We start from the raw sequence: 25296 nt of genomic DNA, 5'->3' as shown, positions 1-25296 counted from the left end.
AATATTTAAGCACAGTTCTTCAAGCGGAACCCCTGTAACTATATATACTCAAAAAGTAAACGCCCTTATCTTGCTACGGGTTATCATTTAGTGTTTAATAATGTCCGTGCTAAACGAAGAAAACATCGTCCAACGGCCATCATGATTTAGAAAAGAATTCTTGAGAACAAACTGTAAATAAACCTAATGCGAAAACATTCTCATTTACTACGATATTGGTATCTGGTCGGCGGTGAAAGTCTACCATACCGCCACAGCCGATGTCCTTCCAAAGGCCAGGCACTTATTCCATCTGTAACGAACCTTCCCTTGAGTTAAAAAGAACATTTAGAAATTTTTAGCACAATGAGTGCCAAACCGTCCAGAGTTTTGAGCTTTGTTCGTAGTGTCTGGAAAGACTTTCTCGATACTGAAGCTTTTGACTATCATCTGCTCTCTACGCTACAAGTTACAAGAGCAGTTCCTGGACTCGTTGAATGCTCCTTGGAATTACAAAAATACCACTTAAACCGCATGGGCCGCCTTCATGGCGGCTGTATTGCCGCTTTGACCGATCTAGGCGGCGGACTTGCGTTGGCAAGCAGAGGATTATTTTCCTCTGGTGTTTCAATTGATATGAACCAAACATTCCTGGCTACAGGAGGTGGTTTAGGCTCACGCATCTTTATTCATGCCAAATGCGACCGTTTAGGCTCCAACATTGCCTTCACAAGTGTCGATTTTTTGAATGAATCGCTGAAGGTGTTTGCCAAGGGTCGTCATACCAAATTTGTTAAAGGTTCCCTCGGAGACCCCAGAAATCAACTGGACCTTGATGATGAACCCGAGGAGCACGCTTCTGAATTTTCAGCCTAGTTTCATACTGTTTACCCCTAACAGATACCTTTCATAAAGTTTGCCACACAAATTAATCGTGCCTTTTTCCACAAGTAGCAGGTTTCGTTCTACAAATCACAGGTGTTGGTGTGTTGTCGCTGCTGGAGCTTGTTTCATCATCCGCACTCGGACTGACGAATTCTATAAACATTCATCGTAGGAAACCAACAAACTCAACTTCCGTTTGACCATCTATCCGTGCTTTCATTAGAAGTCATGACGAAAGAGGAAACAGAAAATGCGGACGCGTTTTGGTTCTTTGGTTATGGATCATTAATTTGGAGTCCACCACCGTATTACGACAAGAGTATTCCATGTTTTATTCGCGGATATGTGCGGCGCTTTTGGATGAAAAGTGAAGATCACAGAGGAACACCGGAGAAACCTGGTCGTGTTTTAACGCTTATTCCTAAAGACGAATGGAAGCAATTTTCAGACTGGGCCCATACGCCAGACGAGGAAACGTGTTGGGGTATGGCATACAGAATCCCGGCAGTCCATGCAAAGTACGTACGCGAGTACCTTGATGAACGTGAAATCAACGGTTACACTCCACACTTCATGCCGGTATATACACATATCACGAATGAGAAACCCACTGTAGATCAGTGTCTCGTGTATGTGGGTACGAGTCGTAGTCCACAGTTCTGTCCCTCAGAATCTGTAGACAAACTCATATCAGTGATGCTCAGTAGCAGAGGAAAAAGTGGTCCCAACATCGATTATTTGCTCAAGCTTGCTGAATCTCTCACTCATTTGTCGCCTGAGATGAAGGATACACATGTGATAACGCTCTACAACCGTGCGTGCCAAATTCTGAAATGTCAAGAACAAAAGGAGCAACTGGATTCAGAAAACCGTGCAGAAATAGACAAACCACTTGAACAGCAAAGTGTTGAACAATCTTAGATCGCTCTTTTTTCATCCCGTTCCAATGACCTCCTTTCCTTAAATTGAGTTGTCATCCCGTTTCCTTTGCATTTCATAGCTTAATGATTCTTTTCAGCCAAATAGTATTCTATGTATTGACAAAGATTAGACATATCCTGAAATTTCAAGGAAGCACACGCGTCCTGCCATTTCCAGATGAACTTTTCGGTGCCTTGCATAACTGGTGTCTGTTCAATACAAGCTGGTTCGTAGTACTCTTTACATTTAAGTTTCCAGAGAATACGAACTTTTGGATTCATTAGCGCTCGTTCTAGTTCCTCAAGGGACTTTGCCTTCGTCCAAGGGTATTCAGCTTCGTATGTGAATGGAATATTATGTTCTTGCAACCATGTTTGAAAGGAATGCGCGAGACGATTTGTTGAAAACAGAAAAATGAGAGGCCGCAGGATGGATGCAGGAATGGGATTTTGGCGTAGATGTTTTAGGGAAAACTTTTGGGTTTCTCGACAATATTGAACAAACAATACATGTATCAGCGTGTTAAAAACGAGACAAAGTTCCCGAAGTTGTACGTCTTTATCATCGACATTCATAGAATCTGACGACAAATCGTTTTTGTGATGTTCATCCGCACCAGAATCTACCGGTGAGAGAGAAATAGACGTCTTGTATGTCCCATCATATGTAACTTCAATTGAGTTGCCTGTATAAATAACACCCTGATTACCACAATACTGTGCCTCAAGCAACAATGCATTCCACACGTCCATTTCGAACAGCGTCCGACGAGCTTGATGAAGTTGTTTTTCCACATCGTCTTCTTCGGTTTTGTGCTCATCGGGCCACGACCACCGATTAGAAGCAACAATTTCATCACGCCGGTGTATATCCACCTTCAGCGACGCGTGTTCGTATTGTAATCCGTGTACAAAAGTTGGCTTGCCCTTTTTCGAGCTCAAGTCAAAAGTACCCACACCGACGGATTGTCCTCCTAAAGCACTGTACTGCACGCACAGTGCACCATCTTTGCCTCGTAAAATAGGCCATCCTTTTTCATGGAAACGCGCAAACAGATTCCACTTTTCCTGTTCACCTTCTACAACGTTTCGTAACCGTTGAGCAGCGGCGGTAAAAGAAGTTCGAGCATTTTTGAGCGCTTTGTCTTTCCATAATTTCCCAACTAAAGCATCCGAAGATTTTGCTTTTGGTGCCTCACAACGATTCATCGTCAAAGAGCCTAAACTGACTGCATTTTCCAAAAAGGGTGAAATTGTATCGACACTGTTAGTTCGATACTTGCTAAGTAGTAGTGATACCATGTCCAAGGCTAACGAACACTCGTTTTGGGCCATACTGAAGCATACAGTTAGCGCTCAAATGGCTACGAAGTGGTATTAATGATAAGGCTTTGTTTACCCACAACATCGTAATTACTTCTACATACGCAATTTGATCAATCAATTCTTTCTTGTGAGCAGAAAGATTATCGAGGCCTTGTTCCTCAGCTGTAGGTTGTTTTGCAGGGGTGGGTTTCGCTTTTTCCTGAACTTCCTGCGATTGTTCTTCTTGCTCAGACTTCTCACGCAAATCACTTTCAGTGAGTGACCGGAAAAGACCATATTTTTTCACAATTTTTGGGATAACAGTTGCGAGTGAGTTTTCGGAATCACTATTCTGTTAGTACATTACTCAGCTTTTGCAGATATTCTTCGTCACCGTGTTTTGTGCCATTGAGCAAAGAAAACGCGACAAAAACACGTACACTGCAAGAAGCGAGTCCTGCAACGCCTCCGGATCTATTGGTAACAAAAAATCATCGTTTTTTTCTGACGTTTCAGCCATACCATGGGCGATTCTTCGAGTGCCTATTTGGTAGTTGTAGGGAGCAGACGCGCAGCGCGGCGCGTAAACATGCTCGCGTCGGGACACCTACGTCATACATAACCTTAATGAAAACACGCTTCGCCATGGAAAGGGAAACTTGCAAAGAACAAGACACGTCTATGCGTTTCAAGTTACCAAAATTTTGTGAAACGCTGTATTGAAACATCATCTAAACCAAATTAACAAATATTTAAACGAATTAACAAAGTAGAACATGAAACGATTTAGCAGGGCTTTTTCGACAACAGACAATGCACCCAATTTGAAGAAAACAACAGTTACACGAACTTTAAGTCTCACGGATTATAACAAACGTCAAGGGTATACTTACTAAAAGAAGAAGAAACTTGTTTATACACGAATTACATGCTTACGACGCGTTTAGGGTTCTTCCTACGTATGCCGAGACGCGTTCTCTGAATTGTAAAGATACTGAACTGCTACTCAATGCCATTCCCGCTCGTGGAAGCTTCCCTGAACTGGTGAACACAGATTGCTCGTTGAAACGAGTAACACCTGTTATGTCTGTACGAACATGTTTTCGTATGGGTGAATTACTGAAAGTTATGTGCTCTCAACGACGCAGAAATGCAGTTCCCGTTGTTGTTGAGTACTTTGGTAAGAAACAGACAGACGGGAAGACAGGAAGAGGTTCTGTGAGCTAGTTTTTACGATGCCCTGGGTGTTATCAATCCGAGCTTTACTCTCATAAACCCTTTCTCTGCCCTCTACACACAACGACTTTAAAGGATTGCATTTACTAATTACATTTTGCGTTCTGTCGTACAGGGAAAATACGCAACGTTAAACAAAAACAACCAATTGCCCAGTTCGAGTTAGAAGATGCATTTCGCAGCGGCAAGATGCCAACGGTTCTAGCACGTTTTTACGTTGTACCTAACCAAACAAACAACCGGCAGTGGCGCCCGGGCATGCTAGTGCGTGTGCTAGCAACGCTGGATGCTGATTCGAACACAGAACGACTGCTGAAAGGAATGCACATTACGGGAAGTGATGCAGACGAAATACAGGAAACGCTTAAAATGGTTGCTTATGCTGAAGAAGGCAAGGACGTCGAACACTGCAATGACCGCGACAAGAACGACGACGACGACGACAATGAAGGCTTCTACACACCGACTACGTCAAGCACGGATGCTAGTGAGGATGAAGAAGACAAATGAATGGGAAGCAAGCGAGTGGATGTGAGTGGGTGCGAGTGGATCCGAATAGTGTGTGTGCATAAACCAGAGCTAAAGGAAGAAATGGCAGCAAGGACTTACCGCACCATTCACTGTTCTTAGTCTGCTCGGTGCACACACGGCGAACCGCCTTAAACATATTGAGCCAACCACTTGAAGCCTTCACCGTAGCCTTGACGCAAGACGACAGAGCACATGAAGACCTCAATGGGACGAATACCGGGGGCCTGCTTGTTGTTGCCCTTGCCGGTGGTTTGGTACAGACCAAGAGCATTCTTCAGCTCGTCCTCCGAGACAGCACCGGGAGCGTCAATCTTGTTGCCGAGAATCAAGAAAGGAACATTGGCCAGCTCCTCCATGGCCAGCAAGGCGTCAAGTTCAGCTTTAGACTCGGGAAGACGTTCAAAGTCACAGCAGTCGACAAGATAAACGATGCCGTTAACCTCGGGGAAGTAGTCTCTCCACAGACGACGGGCCTGTTGATGTCCACCCAGGTCAAACGTGGTGAAACGGACGTTGCCAATGGCGAGCTCCTCTGACGTTGGGTGAAGAGTAGGCTGCATAACGGCAAGACGGTCGTTCTTCAGCATGTGGAGCAACGTGGTTTTACCAGCATTGTCCAGACCAAGGAACAGCATCTTAGCATGCTTGTTCACGAGGCCCAAGGAAGCAAGGATGTCGAAAAACCAGTTGAGGATGAACATGTTGGCACAACTTGGTACGCGTGTGTGTGTGTGGTTTGTTTTGTTTAAGGTGTGGTGGTCGTAGTGGTTGGTGGAGGGAAGAGTTGGCGAGCTAAGACATCAAGCAGCCCACCAGGTGCACCGGGTGGTCAGAGTAGTAGTAGGAGTAGCAGCGGCAGCAAATGACTTTTGAGTCGAGAGAATGCCGTTTTACTGCAGAGCATCTACCGCGCGGGACGTCGTCGAGACAGAATTAAAATGGTATGGCATTCACGGTGGTGAGTGGATTGATCGTCATCGACAAATGATCGACATATTGGTGTCGATCATTTGTCGATCACTCGTGATATGACTGCGAAATAGATCGACGGTTTTTGTGAATCTATTTCTACGTCATCGTGATGATGCGTTTTCTCTCTCTTCCCCGCACTATCTTGCCCCGTCTAGCCGATGTCCTCCACACCACCACCATAAACGCCTGTTGCCCGTACATCCACACCACTACGACTTTGCAAAACTCGGGGCTAGGGACGATTCCTTCTCTCCCTTTCCGTCTCTCCGTCTTGCCTTTTGTCTTATTCATCCCACTCATTTGGATAAGTTTTTCTTGATACTGGTCTTTTTGGTTGCTCAGAACGTGCCGCTACTCTATTCGTCGCAATGGGCTTTTTCTCGGATCCCAAACCATTGTCTGCCGTTACGGGCTTTATTGGTAAGTCGGAACTGCTGGAACGGCTGGAAGTGGAGTGGATGAATGGGTGAGTTAGTGAGTGAGTGATTGGAACAGTGCTACACCAGCGAACGCGACAGGTTGTTTTGAAGAAAACGTGTCGGTGAGACGTGGTTCTTGGTGCAGTGGATTATGCTGCGTGGATGCACACGCGTCGGGGGAATTTTTCGGAAGCTATGGAAGATATCGGGTATTATAGGAAACTACCGGAAGTCAGCTCGACTCCTCGTCAACTTTCCCCAATCCTTCTTAACTCCGTCTCTCTTTAAGCTCCATCCTTCCCCTCTTCCCCTCCCCTCTAACAACGTAGAAACATACACATCGGACAGATATGCCGAGGACGACGTTTCCGGTATAGTCCAATTATGCGAGGTCATCAATCTTCAGAGCACCGGTCCCTCTGAAGCTGCTCGTGCTATTCGTAAGAAGCTCAAGTATGGAACTGAGCATCAACAACTTCGTGCGCTCTCTTTGCTGCAGGCACTCATCGAGAACGCGGGTCCGACATTTGTGCATAATTTTTGCGATTCACGGCTGGTTGACCGAATTGCCGCACTGACAACAGAAGTTGACGTGCCGAAAAGTGTGCAAAAACGTACAGTACACTTAATTCGTTTATGGCACACAGAATATAACGACGTGGAGGGCATGCAGTCGCTCTGTGCTTTAAGCAATCGTTTACCACACGGAAAGCAGGCTTTCCGGGCTCGTGGTTCTTCTCGCGATGGCGCCGAGACGACTACGCACCGTACGGTAGACATGAAGAAGGCGACTCCCATGTTAGAGAAGCTGATTGCATCTGCTAACTTTGCTTCTACAAATCTCACAAACGCCGTTCAGCGTCTTAACCCCAACATTCAAAGTCCCGCCGAGAACAAGCAGGTCGTTCAATCTTACAACGATTGTCGTCGACTTCGTCGCACAATCCTTCGTTATGTCCAGGCGATTACGGATGAAATGTGGTTGGGCACTTTGTTGAAAGCCAATGATGAAATCAACAAAGCCATTGAATTGTTTAAAAACAGTGAGGAGTCTCACAACACACGCAGCGATGACGGAGCAACTGAAAGCGACTATGCCTCTACCGTCTACACAAGTTCTTCTGGCCGCACTAGTCGACGTCCTTCTCGCAACCGTCACTTCGACGCCGAGCATACGTACGCTAATGTCAACGAGGAAGACGAAGAAGCCGACATGGAAGATGATGACGATGACGAAAACAATCCTTTTAGCGATCGCAACCGTGTCGATTAATGTTGTTTGGCTTTGCTTATAATTGAAAGTGTACATAGGAACAAGACTGCGGGGCTAAATGTGGAACAAATGTGGAGTAATCGCCAATCTTAACTGGATTTGCGACAACTTAAACTCGCCCCACGTAGTTCATGTGAAAGCTTATTTTCGCGGACCCGACCGCGTACACGTCGACGCGACTTGACTCGTACTGCACTTGACCCTTCTCCAAAGTCCATTGCTCCCTGTTCTTGGTTTCTTACTGCTTCTCCATGTTTGAATTGTATTCGCCCTCATACGTAAGCTCTCCCGTATACAGTACCCCTGCAGGAGACGAGTCTTCGTCTAAGTTTTTCGTGCAGCGAAAATTAAATTCGGCTTTTGATGAATTGGCCGCTAACCAGCATGTACAACTTTCCCAAGGTCAGAAGCGACCTTCTGCAGCTGTCAAAAAGGTGCGAAGATGTGGGCTGTGTCACGAAGCTGGTCATAATCGTACTTACTGTCCTCACCGTGAACAAGCGAATCCCTCGTCTTCCAGCCAACACAGGCCCCCTGTCGCTAGTGATTTGTCCATTGATCGATGGGTAGTGCGGAATGAGAATTCGCAGGCGTCTCAACCGCTTGCAGCGAGTCAATTGTTCTCTTTACAACAAGCGAATGTCGTTGATAACAGTGCCGAAAACGTATGGTCGGCTGCAAACGGAAACCCACCATCTGATCCCGGTTCGCTACCGAGTATTACAAGCTCTTTCATCTTGCCACCTGTACCATTATATGACTCGTCCGGCGTCCAAGGGACTGATTTGCTGCACTTCAACTTGGGTCCTTCTGATCCCGTGCTAGAAGCCCCACCTGCCTCTCAATCAATTACAACGAACTCTTCATGTGAAAACGGGCAGAACACATGCGTGTCGACACCAAAAACTTCAGCTGTTCCGAGTTACACTCGTAGAGGTCCTTCCGAGAAAGTTATGGTTCATTTTGTATGTACCTTTTAATCATATATTCGGAACTAACACACGTGTTTAGGATGATGAAGACTCTGCTGAATTTGAGTATATCTTCGGCAGCACACAAACCTTTTCCTCCTCCACTCACAAAGGCGGAAAAGGATCAAATTCAAAACGTCTTTGCTTCACCAGGTCTCAATTGCGAGAAGAGTACGACTGTCTGCTCGCGTTGCTTCAACCCGATTACACACCACGTAATGCACAGGAACGTGAACGTTGTCTTCACCTGCTCAATGGAATACTATGTCGCTAAAGATATACAAGAGGAGCGTGAAGACAATCGCCATCATGTGTTTACTCGTTTGATCACTAATTTGTCCATTAAAACCGACTGTAAAACTTATTCTCCCTGTATCTATGAACGCTTTACGTTTTCCTTCCTAAATCTTAATTGCTATATGATGAACCATGTCATGAAAACAAATCATTAAATTTCCTAAACCCTATATGTCTTGTGTATTTTCCCTATTAATGTACTCATTTATCCGCAGGTTTTTTCTTGCCTTGCTTCATAATTTTTAGTACAACAGATGTGAGCTCTGGGAAGGCAGAAATGATTTCTTCGGCGTAAGCTTTTTGGAAGCCTTCGATTGTTTTTAATTTTCCATGAACGTATTGGTTGTCTTTCTGAACAAGTTCGCTGAATTGTCGAGTATAAACGTCAGGATTTCGACCATGCTCAACGTATTCCAGTACATCTTGAGAAATCGGACAGTCAGCATCTTTGGCCAATGCTGGTAACCGTCGGATTTGCTCAACCAGCGTGTCCAAGTATTCGGGAATGGTATCCCTCGGTGTCGTGTCATCCAAGTTGTAGATTACTAACGCCAAATCATACATCGTCTGAGTGAGATCTTTCACTCCACTCGACAAATGATGGAGTTTTTCATTTTCAAACTCAAGCGAATTCATCAATCTTGAACGGTTTCGTATAATCCTCGAATGTGTCGTGAAAAGCCTTCTCACTGTACAGACCAATAAACTTTATGGTGGAAGTAACACGTGTAACTTTAAGGTTTCGCTTAATTATTCTCTAGCAGCCTAAAACACACTCACAGCAAAATGCTCCAACTGACCCGAGGATGAGAAAGCCAATTTGGTAAGCGGTGGAAAGAAACAATTCATGAAAAGAGCTACCGCCTTCTGCTCGTTCAACTAGGTAACGCCACTACCGCACACTCTACATGGTAAAAGTGAGATATCAATCATTGGTTGACAAAAATCTGCTAAAGAAGGGAGCGCCAATTATCAAACCCAATGAAAGTGAAAGAATTCAGTTCGAAAGCAATCACTTCATTCTAATAAGTGCTTTGGGTTTAATCTTTCGACTTAATATAAGTGCTGGCAATAAACTTTTTTCTCCGTATGTGTTGAGTGAAATAGTGCGAACGGCGACTGCATGGAAATGGGAAGGTAGACGTGTTGTAATTTGGTCATTGGAGCAGTGCCAAAAACCGTCGTCCTGTGACTGGAAGATACAAGATGCGTGAGGACAGTCAAAGATGGGGTTATCAAATTGTTAGCCAAAAAAGGGAATTTGAACAGAAAACAGAGCTCGTGTATATATTCGCTCACTCTGCTTACTGCTGACTTTTGACAAGCTGCACGGCCAGACTCATCACAAAACGAATGCGACTTGCGGACTACACAGACATGGGCCAACTGCCCGGGTGCCACCTGGTGAAAGGTATAGCGAAAGTATTAGGGAAAACAAGTAACATGCACGCCTAGCCGCGCATCGTCAAACCTCTTCAAAGGGGAAGCGAAAGCAAAGACAGGAGCAAGCAAGGAAAAAATTACACGGCAACATGCGCTTTGAAACGTGCTCAATAAAACCTTTTTGGAAGAAAAGGAGAAAGTAGGAGTAATAAAGAATAACAACCGAGAAAATAAAGAAAACATCATAACAAACAGAAATGAGCGGGTCAACTGAAAGGTTCGGAAAAATCATATGAAGAAGTTTGTCTTGTCAGGAAGTATAGACACACCCAATATAAAATCCTTCCATCGGGGTCTCGAACGCCTAAAGGAAAGATTGAGCGAAAACAAAGAGTGCAAGAACAAACAATAAAAGACGGTTAAATGAGTGTGATGACAGTCGTATCCACTACGACTTTGAGGGAATTAATAGGCGGTAGGGGAGTTCGTGGCTCCACGTATTAGATTTACACAGTTGCACCGGTCGCATTCACGCTAGCGGGAGTACCTGTGCCATTCACCACCGAGTCCATTTCTGTGTTCAAAGGTGCTGCTTGTTGATTCGTAGATGGAGTCGTAGTCTGAGACGCGGTTGCATTTGAAGATGTCTTGGAAGAGCGGCTCTCCCTAACGATTGCTTTGCACCATCGACGATGTCCAGGCCACGCTTGATGCTGACAACGTTTGCTGCAGTACTTCGTGCGACGGCAACGACGGCACTTAGCAAACTGTCTATTATGCTCCTCCCATTTATCACACATAAGATTGGCGCAGCGACGAATGCCACCGTTGCTCTCGTCCTTTCGACAGTAGTTGTACATGATTGCAGAAGCCCAGTACTGCACCTGAGGCGGATATATCTGGAGTGTAAACTGCTCTACTAGTTGAAATGTGTTCCAAGTCTTCGAGGTGTTGTAGGTGTTCGTCATTCTCAGCGCCGGAACGTCACGAGACGCTTCAAAGAAGTGACGAAGTTGAAAATAGTTCTTACTCGTGTATGCAAGTAGTTGCAAGCCAAAAAGAATGTCTTCCTCTCTTGGAATACGATTGAGTTTTTTCTCCGATCCCTCTAGGAAAGACGGCACGCTGCCTTCAGACAGTACCTCAGCCAAACGACGTGCTTCCGTATACGAGTTTGCAATTACGGGAAACTGCGGACGCCGATGACGACGCGCAAAAACTTGTTGCTGCTGGACAGCAGCGAAAAGATGCTGATCGGTTAAACGACGTTGAGTCTCAGACGGCAAAGATGATGCTGGTGCTGCACTCACGACACCGCCGACGGGAGCAGCTGTTGCCGCCACAACGCTACGATTGAGCGAATTCCGCGTAGAATCGGCTGGAGGATTCGTCTCCTGGGCACTGTTTGAAGCCACACCTTCGTCCAGCACAGTGTTAGACAAACGTTCATCGACCATTTGAGCAGGGGTATCAGCTTGACCAGTTTCGTCACGCAAAGGCGTGGCAGCTCTAGGTAGCATCTCATCGCCAGAGCCCATGTCGGCTGTGTGAGCGGTACCGTTAGTGGTTCCATCACTCAGACGTTCCACATTCTGAGCCGCCGAGATATCAAGCGAATTGGCATTCAGAAGCGCCAAATTCTGAGCGGAAGAATGTGCAGAGCTTAAAGGAGAGTTTAAAGCACTCGAGTAAGGACGAGTATGTTGAGGAACAAAGAACTCCAATGCCGACAGGAAGTCATCGAGCAGAGTGACAATCACGGGAATAACGCCGGCCTTGACAACTTGCATGCGAATGGCTTCAGAGCCCCGAATTCCGACATTTACCACACATTGTAAAGCCAGTTGCCAGATAGTCATGCGTGTAAAGGATTGACCACGGCCACTGCGGAGAATGTTGACCAAACGCATTAAACCGCCGTCCACTGTAAGAATTTCACGAATCTTCGGTGATGTCGACGTCAAGTAAGCTAGATGACTCAGCGAGTTCATCAGAGCCATTTCCGAATCACAGTCAAGTGCTCTACGGTCGTAGAGAACCGTGTTAATTGTCACTGAAGCCTTGTTACTCCATACTACGCTGATATTGGATTCTCTCATTGTCGACTATTCCACAGTGGAAAACAATGACTAAGTATTCCGCGAATTCGATGTCCAGGTTGATGTTTCTCTAACACACACGGAATAACGTTCTCGGACGCACAGTTTAACTCGGTGTGTGAGGACGTTTTCAGATTCAGCTCGGAAAAATCTTGAACCACCGCTAAAGACGTAATCGTAGACGTGAGAGGATGCTGGAGGCCTTGTTTTAAGTGTTCCGGGGTAATGGGAAACGGCAGCTTCGAGATTAAGTTGCTGTTTCAAACTGGTGGTGGCAGGGCTTGGAGTACGGCGAAAGAGGGGGGCACAAAAGATCCCGATGTGATCAACGGCAAGATGGGTGATTTGCGTAGTGATCTGCGGTGATAACGGAACTTAATTTAGGTATGCAGATCTGTCGATCTGTAGATCATCAACAACCGAAAATGCAGCCAAAATAACAAAGGAAGGGTTCTTTTGAAAGTACGAAACGTTGTCGAGTTTCGGTAGACTGATGTCAGGAAATGATTGTTGATGAAGAGGGTTCGGAAGGGATAATCCGTGGAATAGCAAAGTCACGAAACACGGTGAATTAAGCGAACGCCACAAGCGGGCAAAAAACACGGCGGCAAATTTAGATCTGGGACAGTAGAAGAATAGAGAGATAGAGAAGAATGAAAAGTGCATTGAGGACGTCGACAATGGGCACGTGCTTATCCATTGTAAATGAATGAAAAAGTAACAGGTAAACAACTTAGTAGAACAAACATTTAGTATGAGTATGAGCCAAAAATGTGTAGTTTTATTCGACAGGGAAACCGAGTGGCCTTCTCCGGCATTCCTCTTGATCAGTTCATCGTCCTCAATTTTCTTGCCGTCCTTAGTTTAGTTAATGCTGTTTATGCAGCTTTATTTTGAATGCCAGACTTCCATTTCCGAGCAAGTTCAAGCATCTTGCGCATTTTGTCCTCCTTTTCTGAACCTTCTTCAGGGAACAAGTAATCGTAGTACTCTTCAAAGGAGTTGTCGGGAAGTTTCCGGCGTTTCTTGATGACTTGTGGCATCTTTGAAACAACACTCTGCAAGGAAGATGCATCACCATGCAACTGTTCAAAGTGCTTCCAAGCTTCTAGCAACAGAACGCGCTCCTCGTTGAGTTGCTGTGTCTTGAGATTTTGTAGTGCGTTTTCGAACACCTTGCGAGAACGAAGGATCGCTGTGGGAGAAGGTTTGTCATCACTGGGAGGCTGTTCATCGTCTTCTTCCATATGGGCAATTTCAAAATTGGCCAAACTGATCCAAACCTTGACGTGGGGTGCCTTTTCCAACAGGCGGTAGTATAGCTGCCGAGCTTTAGCAAACTCGTACTCCTCAAACTCAAAGTCGATGTATGCTTTCCAAAGCAATTCAGGAGTCTCCATTACGGGCTGTGAAACAGCAAGCTCGAAGACTGCACGAGCTCGGTCAACATCACCAAGCTTGTCTTCCAACAAGGCATAACCCAACCATGGATTACATGCTTCAGGGTCAAACAGAATCCATTTTTCATAGAGGATACGACAGCGGTCGAATTGTTTTAGAGAATCTTCCAAAGCGATGTACTCGCGAAACAGCTTTGGCTTTGGACACGTACCTAAAGCACGACCGAGGGTCCGTCGTGCGACAGGGAGATTCTTCTGGCGGAGTTCAAAGTATGCATAAGCAAGCCAAACTTTTGCGAATGTGAATTTTTTATGAGGGATAAGTTTTAGACAGTTGGTGTATACGCTTCTACAGCGCTCGACGTCCCGCATGTCGATTTCTTCATACAAGGCATAGTTCAACCATATGTAAATATAGCGCTCCCATGCCTTCTTGTCGCCTGCTGGAACTTGAGCGATAGCCCGTTCGTAGACATCACGGATTCGCTCGGCTTCAGTGGTACTTTCTTCCAGCTTGATTAAATCGAGCCAAGTGTCGTAGTCGTGAGGCTGTTCAGCAAGAATATTTCCGTACTTCAGTCTTCGTTTTTCTATAACCACGTTCTCAATGCCAACTTGGTCACCATATTGCTTTTCAAATTGTGTGTACTCTTTGTACAATAGTCGTGCTTTTGACCGCGGAAGTCGGTCTAAAGCATAGCGGTATATAGTACGAGCACGTTCGTACTCTTTTTGGCGTGTTTCAAATTTAGCAAAAGCCACTAACAGTTTCTCATCGATGAATTCTAATCCAAGTGCGTCCAAAGCAGCAGAAAAGACGTTGCGAACATTGGTCAGATTTCCACAGTCCTCTTCAAATCGTACCCAACGAAGCCAATTCATAGGTTCGGGATGAACGACTAAAAACCGTTCAAAGATTCCACGCGCTCGAGCATTCTCGTCGTATCTGCGTTCCATTCGAATATAAGCCATCCAAGCCAATTCGTCAGGCTCCCACTTCATCCAGCGTTCAAAGACCTGCCGCGTACCGCTGATATTTCCTAGCATCTCCTCCATGTATACATACTTGTACCAAAGCTTGTCAACACGAGGAAGTAGACTAACGGCTCGGTCGAACAGATTTCTCGCATGGTTGATGTTTCGGGTCTTAACCTCACTGTCGAGATACTTCAACCAAAGAGGAATATGGGTTACATCGACATCGAGAGCTCTCTCAAAAACTGATCTAGCGCGCGCGTACTCCTTTTGATCGAGTTCCCATTGAGCATAGCGAAGCCAAGTTCCCATTGCGAGCCGATTCCGGCGAATCGCCTCCTCAAACTCCTTTCTTTTTCTTCCTTGATACTCATGAAGCTCCTCTAAATCGCTGATGTTCTGTTTCGGAGGAAGATACGCGACTTCTTGTCGCTCGAACGCTTCCCGAAGAAGTTGTTCAGCCGAAATCTAATTTTTCAGTTAGAATTGCACATTGGCATTTTCTACATACCTGAATTGGCGCTGGATTCTTATTCTTTACGCGTGGCGCCCCAGACTCCATGATTATTATTACTTTTAGGTGCGTACGTGGAGTTGAAGGGCTCTATTACAGTCGACCTGGGTATTAAGTTCTACCTACGCGTACCACCACCTGAGTCTACTGCGTCAATAAGTTTGCAGTTTTCTGTCAGAATCTGTTGGAAAGTCGAGGAAAATGTTTAAGAAGTGTGTTCTCAGTCGTATAATAACATTCAATGACTAACTTGCAGATTTAATGGTAAAGACGACGTGAAGGGTACTACCCCAGTCAAGTCCTCAGTCCAAAGAGCAATTAAATCCAAACTTGTGGAGACATATCCCAAATTGGAGTCTGTTATTAATGATTTGTTTCCCAAAAAATCACAATTGCTTCAAGTAAAATGGTACGTCGTAATCCTTCGTATAACACCAATGTTCAGGACGATACGAAACCTATCCAGCTTATCCTGAAAATACTGACGCTATATCTCCAATGAATAAGCACTGACATGTTTATAGTGAGGACCGTATCACCTTGTACTGCATGAATGGTGAAGTACTGTTATTTGAACATTACAATGGCCCTATTATTCCTTCCTTGAGACTCGTCCATAAGTGTACGTGCAGACATTCTGGATTGCGTTATGTTATGTATTTTCTAACACTTTATGAAAGGCCCTGACGCTTTTCCTCAAGTTTGTGTTGACCGTGGAGCAATTAAATTTGTGCTTTCCGGAGCAAACATCATGATTCCTGGTTTAACCTCTGCTACGGGTGACCTCCCCGATGATATTCCCAAGGACGTCTTTGTCGTTGTAATGGCTGAAGGAAAAGAGGCCGCTACCGCTATTGGTTACACGAAAATGAGTGCTCAAGAAATGTTCGTAACTGGCTGATTTTTCTGCTTACTGTCTACTAACTATTTATTAGGAAGAAGGTTGGAAAGGGCATTGGTATTGAAAATGTTCACTATTTGGGTGACAACTTGGTATGTCTTCTCTAAGGGGTTTGAAGAACGAGTACTAATCTTCGAAAAACAGTGGAAAGCTGCACTCGATTAGAGTGGTTGTTTTTTTTACTCATTAGCAGCATACCTCTCAACGAACTTGGCCTCAAATCGGCTGATCTCTTCAGGAACCTCTGAGACTGGCACAAGTGTATAAATTTTGTCTAGAATTTTTCGCCATAGTTTTTGATTCATTAAGGTTGTAATGATGGGAGTCTGTTTATCGGCGCACAAGCTGTGGAGGAACTCTGACAACTTCCCCCAAAGTCTGTTTTCTGAGAGCAAGTCAACATACTGTAGTGCCGCGTCGGAATATTCTTGTGACGAGTGAAGAAGAAGAGCTGAGCACAATCTGTTCTCGACATGGTTGATAGTGATAGTTGTTTCAAAATCTTCGTAGCCTTCATCTGCAGTAGCGGTCTTCATCATCTTTTGAAGAAGTCTACCCCGACCAATTTTAACAACGGATTCGTTGGTGTGATTTTCAAGTCGACGAATGGAGTAATCTGGAAGCGCTTCTGGAGACAAGGAAATACCAGAGGAATCCCAAAGCTTACTGCCCAAGGCCCACCAGCTGTCACTTATTCGTGTCCAGCAAAGCATCTCTAAGGAATATAAATAAGATTCACCGCTAGACAGAGCAATTACAGGCGCTCCCTGCTCGGTAATGCTTGTGCTAACGATACGTGAAAGCTCATCGGCAGATTTTGTGTCGGTAGTTGTACTGCCATTAAGTATGGGTGCAAGTGATATAGGAGTAAATAATGCTTTTTTGTTGATAATATCATATGCATGAATCATGCCGTTTGCTGTAATGCAGAGAAGGCAATTTTCAGAGCACATCAAAAAGCAAGCATTTGAATCAACCACAATGGGAGGAAGAATTCTTGTTCCAATAATAGAGTATACATGGAGTGAGGCATCGTCACAAGCAATAGCCCAAAATCTTGATGATGAAGCTGTAAGGAGAACTGGTCTGGGAATATAGTCCATCCATTTCAAGTTTCCATTTTCAAAGGCAACAATTCGTGTTGGATGCCGCTCACTGGAACCATTTTGAACTTCAAGAGAATACCGAGTATTTCCCTTCAGATAACAAGAAATGGCATCGTCAAGTTTTGGAACGTCAAGCAAGGTTGTGACGATTGAGACCTTTGGGTCAATGACATTGGGTAGGACATAAGGAGCCAGTGCTTCCTCGGGGGATTTCTGTACTGGCTGCTCTTCAACTGGAGCTTCTGATGATTCAGTTACTGCTCGCCGTTTAGTACCGACAGCCATAACAGTCATTCCTCCTTTTGGTAAAGTATGGGTTGGCTGCGACAACTCTAATACGGGTAACTGTGTTGAAGCACTCTGGGACATTTGCTGCGAACTAGGAAGTTTTGCAGAGGGTACCGACGGAAGGGTAGTCAAAAGCTGTGGAGTAACTCTTTTCTTTCCATCTTTAGTTATTGTTACTTTCTGTTTGAACTTCGGTGGTTCTGAAGGAGGAGCCGTTGGAGTTCCAGTCTTTTGGGTAGGAGGTCCTTCTATAACTGGGGTAGAAGGTGCGGCTAATGTTGTCGATGCCACCGATGGTGTCGATACATTTAATGTTGCTGGTATTGTTGTATGTGTTGCTATTGATGGTACTTTTGTGGTTTTTACTTCATTTTCCTCAATCTTGGCTTCAAGAGCAAGTTGCGAACAGGATTCCGGTAAGACAATACCATGTCTTCCATGACCAAACTTAGCCAATGCTTTTGTCTAACTCTGTTAGTAATCCCAACTGGATTCAAGTGCTTTAGCCCGTACCACTTCCTCATCTGATACGATTTCGCCAAGTTCAGAAGGTTCGAATATGCACAAGATAACGTAACCGTCATATGAACAAGCAAAAAGATTAAGTCCATCAGATGTCCAGCATAAATCACCAATACTCTTCTGAGCAAGTTCTTCACAAACAATGATGGGTCTAGGACTAGCCGTGGTCCACAAGCTAAGTGCTCTGTCTTGCCCGCCACAGGCAAGAAGGGAAACAAGCTTGTCATTAGGTCCTTTCAGAAGTTTAGGATTAAAACTGGTGACCTCAACCGCACCTTCATGGCCAATGATGTTGACATCGCTGGTCCAGGTGCCACGTTCAATGATGGCTACACAAGACACAGGACCATTCATGGCATTCGGTGCAGCAATGTATTTTCCATCTGGAGACCAGGAAGGTCTGCGGAAGTATGTTGAGAGAGGCGAGTTGTTAAATGGTTGAATAATTGTTTTTTCCAATGCGAAGTCAGTCGTTCTCCAAACCTTGATTGTGCGGTCATCGCTCTACGAAATTAGTTAATGTCAATAACTCATTGCCGTATACCTCAGTAGCAAAATACTTCCCAGCGGGATCAAAGGTAATGCCTTTAACATGACTTTGATGTGCTTCTATCCGTTTCAGTCTTTCTGGTACAGTTAGAATTAGAAACTCAGGAACAAGTCACCACAAGTTAATACCAAATGTGTTTCCGTTCCACACAATAATGGAACTATCAAGGCCGACACTAACGAGCAACTGACTGTCATGACTCCAACAGAGATCTTGAATATCTGATTATTTAGTAAATTAGGTTTAAGCTTTCAACATACCATTATCATGACCCGTTAATCGTCTGAAACTTCTCCAATTTTCTGAATTTGTTTCAGTGCTTCCAAAAATAGTACGAAGACCTGGTACCGAGCTGAAACATAAAATGTTAATAGATGTGTAGGAGACATTGAGCTTACTCGTCTTTGTGCCAAACGATAACAACGCGATCATCACTTCCAGAAGCAAGAAATTGACCATTTGGACTGAACCGTACCGAAGTGACGGTTCCCGTATGGGTACTCATACAACATAACTGTTTCGGTAAACCTTTATCTTCTTCATACAGTGCTTTTGTAGACCAAATTCGCACGGTGCCATCTAAACCGCCTGTAACAATCCTTGAACCATCTGGATGAACATGAATTGAGAAGACGGAGAGTCGGTGTCCGCGGTCATCTACCACAATTTAGTTAGAAACAAATTAATAAATAGGAAAAGTATTACCAAAATGTCCTAACCATGAAGGTTTTAACAGCTTCATTCAAATAAATGAAAATTTAAGGCGAGTTAGGTCTATTTCGGTCTTGTTTGAAACCGCCCGTGGTTGATACCAGGGAAGGAAGGCAAATGAAGACCAATAAAAAGAGTGTCATTACTGAATAAATGGCAACTTGAGACCAGTAGTACTAATATCATTATGTTTTATTGCAGCACTACAGTTTCACAAGGCAAATATATATATTTGAACAGGTGCACAAATTAAGAGGGATATTTTAAAACGTCTATAAAAAACAACTAAACAATTTTTGAAATGAAATAATTAGGCGTGTGTAAATTACACACAATCAATTACAAACGAACGGATGAGGAATTTAATTCCTAATCAACAGAGGTTTCGCTATTCATGGTACCCTGCCTTGACAGTGTAGTAGGAGTTGTACTACCCGATTTCGACGGTGAATCCTTTGCGGCTGATTCCTTAGCAGCAGCTTGAGTGAGATGCATGATTTTTGAGACGAGCTCTTTCCGTGACAAATGGGCATTTTTTACCGCTTTCGATTCCCGCTTGCCGTTCGCATTAGGTACAGGTTCAGTCTCCGGCAATTGAAGAGCAGGAAATATTATTCCCTTTTTGCACTGATCGTAGAGAATCATGAAACAATCTATCAGCAGGTCATCAACTTCAACTGTTGGATAAAGCGAATTATTTAAACGACGCAATTCAGCAATTTGGCGGAGAGTGTCGAAAGCGGATTCATTAAGCTTTTCAATAGCACTCAGCACAATATTAAAATGAGAAGGCTGAATACTGGGAGGCTCGTGAACGGCAATATGATTTTGTTCCCTAAATTCCCGGAGAAATGCACCAAACACGTCAATCCAAATCTGCTTATGATCAAGTACAGAAGGAGCTGAACGACGAAAGCGTTTCAGTAACTGCTTAAGTGTAACAACGTCATCTGTTTTCCGGGTCAAATAAATAAGGTATTTAGTATACTCAGCGGCATAATAAAAGTGTCTGCCAGCTCTCTCATAAGTAGGACGCCAGATATTAAGTAGACCTTTTACTGTTGAGCGTATGCTAAATAAAGACTCCATTTCTTCCTTTGCACCCTCGATGTTTCCAAAGTGTTCCAAAAGCTTAGCGATACGATAAACTGGCCGATGGTACCAGTGCTTCGAGTCAAGCTTCCTCAGCACTCGAAGACATTCGAGTATGTAAGACAAAAAATCCCTTTCGCTAAAATCTAATTCTGGGTTCTCGAGGAATGATGGTTTGACTTCCGGTGAATGATGGAATTTTCGTGCAAAAACCACGGCTTGTTTTAGATCAATATCCTTTGAAAGTACTACCTTGCCAAGATATGATACTAGTGAATAATGAGGCTCAATAATAGTGTATTGTTGTGCCCCCGTTCCTGTTTTCTCAGGTACTAATGCAGCAGCCTTCACAAAATGATGCAGTGCAGTTTTGGAATCCTTAATTTTTGCACATGATTTAGCAGCCATATAATGTTCAAGCCATTGTTCCTTTATGGAGGCGGCCTCAAGGAATAAATCAGCCGCAATTGAAAACGCACATTTGCTATCGACAACCGTCGTTTGCGTAACGTAGACACCAGAAGAACCACTGCATACACGATCTTGGTCCAATTGAAATGCTAACATCGGCGTAGGTTGAGTCGCTGCAGAGTAAATTGCCATGCCAGCGTCAAAAAAGACTTTTGCCCTGTACTCAGTATCGTTAAAGGGCAATGAAATGGCGAACAAATAGCATAAAATGGCCCTTCTTTGATAATTCGCAATATCATCAATATTAAAGTGAATCCGCTCAGCGCTCCAAGAAAGTTCTTCTTCTACGATTGCCGAATACAAAGCAGCACATGTGTACCAACCATCCTGCCTATACGGATTTATATACAAATCCATGAGACAATACTCAACCGCATTTAAAAGATCTGGTATACAGCCAGTACCCTTGCCACGAGAACGATAATGTCCAAGCAGAATTTGTGCTTGAGCATAGTACAAACTCCTGACGTGAAGGTTGACTTTCTCTAAAGGTACATCATTAAGAATCAATACGGAATGAGAATTGAGAAGACAGTTTACGCTTTTTCTAGTAATGGGCGAATCAAAAAAGCTTTCCACCGCGCAATGATTAGCATATATTTCAAATACAGATTCATCAGGCGGTCCAACTGTCTCGCATATTGACTCCAAGGTATTTTTCTGATCAGCTCGAGGCATAATCCAGCCATGTGTTTTACGAACCGCAAAGCCCAATACGAACGGAATAACAGGATATATCTCGTCTGGGGTTAAAGTCATCGGCTGAGCACCATGATCAGTGGGAACATAGTACTCGCTGGATATCTGAAATCCAAAACGACAATGAAGACATTGAAGAATCTCATTTTCATTTTCCCAGGGGTCAATCCGTTGGCACTCTAACTGGGATAGCTTTAGGAAGCAGTACTTTCCCTGAGCACAGTAGCCTCTTACACCATACGCCGCGTGTAACGTGGTAAGCAGATTCGGTAGCACTTTGTTAGCTTCTATTGATGAATTGATAGGAAGAGCAAGATAGCTTTCTAAGACTCGGTAAAATAAACACCAACCTTTCATAAGAGAGCCTCTAGCAGTAACTGCATAATTCTTAAAATCAGGACTTGAGAATTGGGGCAACTTTCCTTCAGCAATCTCCTCATCGACAATTGTAAAAACGCCAAAAAGTTTGAGAAAGAGAAGCAAGTGTGTTAATAGTTCACGAAGAACATCCGCTGTTAATCCTTTGTATGGTGCGCTTGTATCGCCAATGCTATCCCAAGTACCGTCAACGAGCTTCATAAAACAGCCTATGAGTTTTAACACCTCTGGCTGTCTACGATCAGTTTCCTGAGATTGAAAGTTGGTAGAGGTCAGTCGAGAGAAGAGCACTTCAATAGATTTTGTCATACAATACAGCGCCTTTTGTGGTTGTCCGTGTGAAACGTATGCTTCTCGAAGCAGTTGCCAAAGATGCAACTGGAATGCTGTAGCAGATTTTTTTAAAAACTGTGTGATAATAACAGTTCTTGAGTCCACATTATCACCCAAGAGGACAGGCTCCAAGTTGGATATTACGGCAGAATAATCAAGTTTTTTTGTATTCTGTGAGAGAATGTTGAAAAAGTCCATAGTTTCAAGCTTCGACAACTCAAAGTCGATTACGTCTGCGTTAATTTCGGACATACATTGACAGTTCGGAATTTCCAAAGTAATGTTACCTTCAACAAACATACGGCGAATAATTGTATAATTCTCGGCTAATACTTCAGTTCCATATCCACGAATTCTACCAAGTAAGTTCGTAGCCCAGTGATGGCGAAGTTGCAAATGAAGGATCTCAAGCGTAGGACCATTCATTGAAGATGAAAAGAATCTTAATGCTAATTGTTGCCAGCGAATACACCGACTTTTCTTTTTTGTTAACAATGCTTCTGCGAGTATGAGTTCTTCATGATTCATTCCACTCCTGCCTTTTGCCGTCATGAAATAATCGTCAAGAAAGAGTTCGAAGATAGACTGTGCACAATGTAAAGTAATGTAATTATCAAGACTTTTGCAAACAATGTTGTACAGCACATACTCCAAACGAAGAATCATCGAAGTCAATTTCATACGGAAACTTTTGCCCCAACACTGTGTCAAATACAAAGGGGCGTTTTCTTCCCTCGGCGTTAATAATGTTAAAATAAAAAACACTGCACACTCAGGTACAGAAAAACGCATTGCATTCATTTTGTTTATAAGCAGATTAAGGTAAGGATCGGAAACATCAATCTGCTCAAGTCGGGGAGCGTTACTCATCGTCAAGTCGAAAAACATCATCCTTGAAAACTCGCCGATAGCAGAAAAACTGTCATCTTCTGCTTCGCTTTCCGAATCATTTGCAGTTTCTTGACTGGGAAAATTAAGCAGTATCTGTCGATAGTCATTAAAGAGTTCGTAGTTATGGTCAATAGTTTCAAAGAAATAAGGACCATCTGGTTTCTGTTGAATCAAACCCTGGAAACCGCACGGGTACAGTAACGCATACACAGAAGTGAAACACGAATGATTGCCCGAATCTCGCAAGTCCCGGACTCGGGAACGTTTGGTCGAGCGTCCCTCCAAGTCGTCGCTTGAGCGTTTTCGCGTAAGCTCGACGGTGGAGGCGGGTTCAAGCGGAGAAAGTAATGATTGTATCGTTTGACCAACAGGGTGTTCAATTGTTTTGGGTTTAACCGGTACAGAGGTTTCTCTAGAATTTGGGATAGATGAAAAAATTATGTGGATGGACCCCAGTCTCGAGTTTTTAGAAGACCAGACGCTTTCAAGCGCCGACTGCAATAAGTCAAGAAGGCCATGGAAATCATTTGTCCTTAGACTTAACGAAACGGGTACAGATGGTTGGAGAAGTTGCGACGCCGATTCGGGAAAAGCATGCAGCCAGGGAAAATGTGAAGGGAAAGTGTACAAGGAACGGAATTGGGAAAGAACATGGCGGTAAGGAAAGGGAAGATGGAGCCGTTCATGCAGCTGGTTTAAAAGGTATAAAGAGTGTATTTTTTCCGGGTTTAAAGCCATCAAATCTTGTGACTGGAAGGCCGAGTCGGCGGAATCCCAGGCACAGCCAAGGCTGCTTTCGAGGGAATACCGGTAGAGTCTAGGGAGACGAAGTTTTTGAAGCAGCTCTGAAACTCGCGACCACAGCTGTATGTCGTTTGGGTCACAAGCCAGAGCAAACGCAAACTCGGATAAGGCTTCTATGCACAACCCACGAGGAGCAGTTGGACCATCTGGGCCAGGTCGGCTCCGACATCGGTCAAGAAGAAACAAACCGTGATTCTTTCGCACCAGGTGATGCAACATAAGAAGCGCGTTGTTTTTCTGTGCAACAAGAGAGTCGATGTCGGCATAATTCCGAATGACACTGATATTAAGGAGCTTGTCGTACAGTTTGGAGACCGTGTCCCACGAGCCTCTTTGTTGAGCAGACAGTGCAACTTGGTACAGCTGCAGAGCCTCTTCTATCCGGATTTCGAGTGTGCGTTTCTCTTTGTCTAGCTCCTCACTGGTCACATTAAGCGGAGTGAATGTTGCCATTGTCAACCACGGAAATTAGCCAGTGTAGCGACGTAGAAGAGGGAGATTGAAACAAGTATGAAATTAATGATATTGAGTTCCGTCGAAAACACGCAGAAACTCAAATTAAAAACAGTATTGAAAAGGATCCCGAAAAAAAGCCAAAAACAATTTTTGATTTTCCTAGCCTCAACAAATTCTTTAATTCTTCTGCAGTCCGTTTAATCGTTTTTTAATTTTTTTTTGTTCCAACTTTATCGTCTTCAACAAAATCTATGTAAACACAACAAGAAGAACAAAACAACAGATAAACAAGAAGGCTTTCTCTCCCAGTCCGTCGTGTTCTGGTTCGTCTAACACGGAGAAACCCTTAGTCCAGTGCAGGCTTTCTTGACGATACTTTTTCTGCACAACTAACTCGTTGTAGTCAGTTAAGAAGATGACGGCTTCTGCCCTAGTAGCCGGTGTGATGGGTTCGCGTGTACGATTTGCCTGTGCTGAAAAGATGCCACCATTTACGGAAGAGATCAAAACCACCAGCGAGAGGTCGCGTTGTGTTGTGTCGCCCTAAAGGGCGCAGAACAAGGGCCCTCAAATGGCTTGGCTGCTTGTTACCTGAAGGAGAAGGAGCGTAAGCCGAAGTGCACGAGTCGGTAGGAGCTGTAAGGCCGTAGGTTGAAATGAGATGTTTGTGCGAGAGACGAGGTAGTTAGGGGTATCCGTGAGCAGTTTCGCCCGTAGACAGGAAGGAGTATGAAGAAGCGACAGAGACTAGGCAAGCATTGAAGCTCTTATAAGGGCCCGTTAAGACTCTCCTTCAGGTTACTGTCGTTGTTGCTACTCTTGGAGTTTTCTTCAGGTTGTGCTGAATTAAGCAAGACTCATTAGATGTAGTGTATGTACTATGTAATGAGGATTACACGATGACAATAAATTATTGTTCTTAAAGAGTATGGATA

General features: G+C 44.2%; 13 protein-coding genes across 13 annotated transcripts; 6 read left to right on the top strand and 7 right to left on the bottom strand.

Moving 5' to 3' along the window:
- Positions 1–93: 93 nt before the first annotated feature.
- On the top strand, positions 94–952 carry SJAG_00902 (acyl-CoA thioesterase). The gene has a single exon (XM_002172135.2). The coding sequence runs from the start codon at positions 346–348 to the stop codon at positions 853–855; it is 510 nt and encodes a 169-aa protein (XP_002172171.1). The 5' UTR covers positions 94–345; the 3' UTR covers positions 856–952.
- On the bottom strand, positions 212–3639 carry SJAG_00904 (mediator complex subunit Srb4). The gene is made up of 3 exons (XM_002172137.2): positions 3530–3639; positions 3212–3436; positions 212–3120 (listed from the first exon to the last, which is right to left on the bottom strand). Exons 1-3 carry the CDS (start codon positions 3607–3609, stop codon positions 1866–1868), a joined length of 1560 nt encoding a protein of 519 aa, XP_002172173.1. The 5' UTR covers positions 3610–3639; the 3' UTR covers positions 212–1865.
- SJAG_00903 (ChaC-like protein) lies at positions 886–2008 on the top strand. The gene has a single exon (XM_002172136.2). The coding sequence runs from the start codon at positions 1093–1095 to the stop codon at positions 1783–1785; it is 693 nt and encodes a 230-aa protein (XP_002172172.1). The 5' UTR covers positions 886–1092; the 3' UTR covers positions 1786–2008.
- A 111-nt stretch (positions 3640–3750) lies between the features above and the next one.
- SJAG_00905 (hypothetical protein) lies at positions 3751–5591 on the top strand. Its single transcript, XM_002172138.2, has 3 exons — positions 3751–3972; positions 4037–4269; positions 4441–5591. Exons 1-3 carry the CDS (start codon positions 3866–3868, stop codon positions 4833–4835), a joined length of 735 nt encoding a protein of 244 aa, XP_002172174.1. The 5' UTR covers positions 3751–3865; the 3' UTR covers positions 4836–5591.
- On the bottom strand, positions 4403–5690 carry SJAG_00906 (ADP-ribosylation factor Sar1). Its single transcript, XM_002172139.2, has one exon. The coding sequence runs from the start codon at positions 5555–5557 to the stop codon at positions 4985–4987; it is 573 nt and encodes a 190-aa protein (XP_002172175.1). The 5' UTR covers positions 5558–5690; the 3' UTR covers positions 4403–4984.
- Positions 5691–6000: 310 nt separating this feature from the next.
- Positions 6001–7618, top strand: SJAG_00907 (cortical component Lsb5). The gene is made up of 2 exons (XM_002172140.2): positions 6001–6248; positions 6577–7618. The coding sequence occupies exons 1-2, from the start codon at positions 6197–6199 to the stop codon at positions 7518–7520; spliced, it is 996 nt and encodes a 331-aa protein (XP_002172176.1). The 5' UTR covers positions 6001–6196; the 3' UTR covers positions 7521–7618.
- Positions 7554–9034, top strand: SJAG_00908 (Mde2 protein). The gene is made up of 2 exons (XM_002172141.2): positions 7554–8485; positions 8532–9034. The coding sequence occupies exons 1-2, from the start codon at positions 7772–7774 to the stop codon at positions 8763–8765; spliced, it is 948 nt and encodes a 315-aa protein (XP_002172177.1). The 5' UTR covers positions 7554–7771; the 3' UTR covers positions 8766–9034.
- SJAG_00909 (mediator complex subunit Med10) lies at positions 8861–9582 on the bottom strand. The gene has a single exon (XM_002172142.2). It carries the CDS (start codon positions 9422–9424, stop codon positions 8990–8992), a length of 435 nt encoding a protein of 144 aa, XP_002172178.1. The 5' UTR covers positions 9425–9582; the 3' UTR covers positions 8861–8989.
- Positions 9583–10677: 1095 nt separating this feature from the next.
- Positions 10678–12270, bottom strand: SJAG_00910 (zf-MYND type zinc finger protein; the record flags this gene model as incomplete). The annotated part of the gene is made up of 1 exon (XM_002172143.1): positions 10678–12270. One exon carries the CDS (start codon positions 12268–12270, stop codon positions 10678–10680), a length of 1593 nt encoding a protein of 530 aa, XP_002172179.1.
- An 878-nt stretch (positions 12271–13148) lies between these two features.
- Positions 13149–15207, bottom strand: SJAG_00911 (complexed with Cdc5 protein Cwf4; the record flags this gene model as incomplete). The annotated part of the gene is made up of 2 exons (XM_002172144.2): positions 13149–15113; positions 15157–15207. The coding sequence occupies 2 exons, from the start codon at positions 15205–15207 to the stop codon at positions 13149–13151; spliced, it is 2016 nt and encodes a 671-aa protein (XP_002172180.2).
- Positions 15208–15360: 153 nt separating this feature from the next.
- On the top strand, positions 15361–16167 carry SJAG_00912 (RNA-binding protein Tma20; the record flags this gene model as incomplete). Its single annotated transcript, XM_002172145.2, has 5 exons — positions 15361–15371; positions 15416–15568; positions 15684–15781; positions 15840–16044; positions 16095–16167. 5 exons carry the CDS (start codon positions 15361–15363, stop codon positions 16165–16167), a joined length of 540 nt encoding a protein of 179 aa, XP_002172181.2.
- On the bottom strand, positions 16087–19474 carry SJAG_00913 (hira protein). Its single transcript, XM_002172146.2, has 7 exons — positions 19232–19474; positions 18925–19183; positions 18787–18878; positions 18655–18747; positions 18521–18603; positions 17968–18480; positions 16087–17919 (listed from the first exon to the last, which is right to left on the bottom strand). Exons 1-7 carry the CDS (start codon positions 19266–19268, stop codon positions 16240–16242), a joined length of 2757 nt encoding a protein of 918 aa, XP_002172182.1. The 5' UTR covers positions 19269–19474; the 3' UTR covers positions 16087–16239.
- Positions 19450–25275, bottom strand: SJAG_00914 (HIRA interacting protein Hip3). Its single transcript, XM_002172147.2, has one exon. It carries the CDS (start codon positions 24356–24358, stop codon positions 19607–19609), a length of 4752 nt encoding a protein of 1583 aa, XP_002172183.1. The 5' UTR covers positions 24359–25275; the 3' UTR covers positions 19450–19606.
- Between the last annotated feature and the right edge of the window lie 21 nt (positions 25276–25296).

This window comes from Schizosaccharomyces japonicus (genome assembly GCF_000149845.2).
Source record: "Schizosaccharomyces japonicus yFS275 unplaced genomic scaffold supercont5.1, whole genome shotgun sequence".
Classification (NCBI taxonomy): Eukaryota; Fungi; Ascomycota; class Schizosaccharomycetes; order Schizosaccharomycetales; family Schizosaccharomycetaceae; genus Schizosaccharomyces; species Schizosaccharomyces japonicus.
This window is presented reverse-complemented; position numbering and strand designations above follow the sequence as displayed.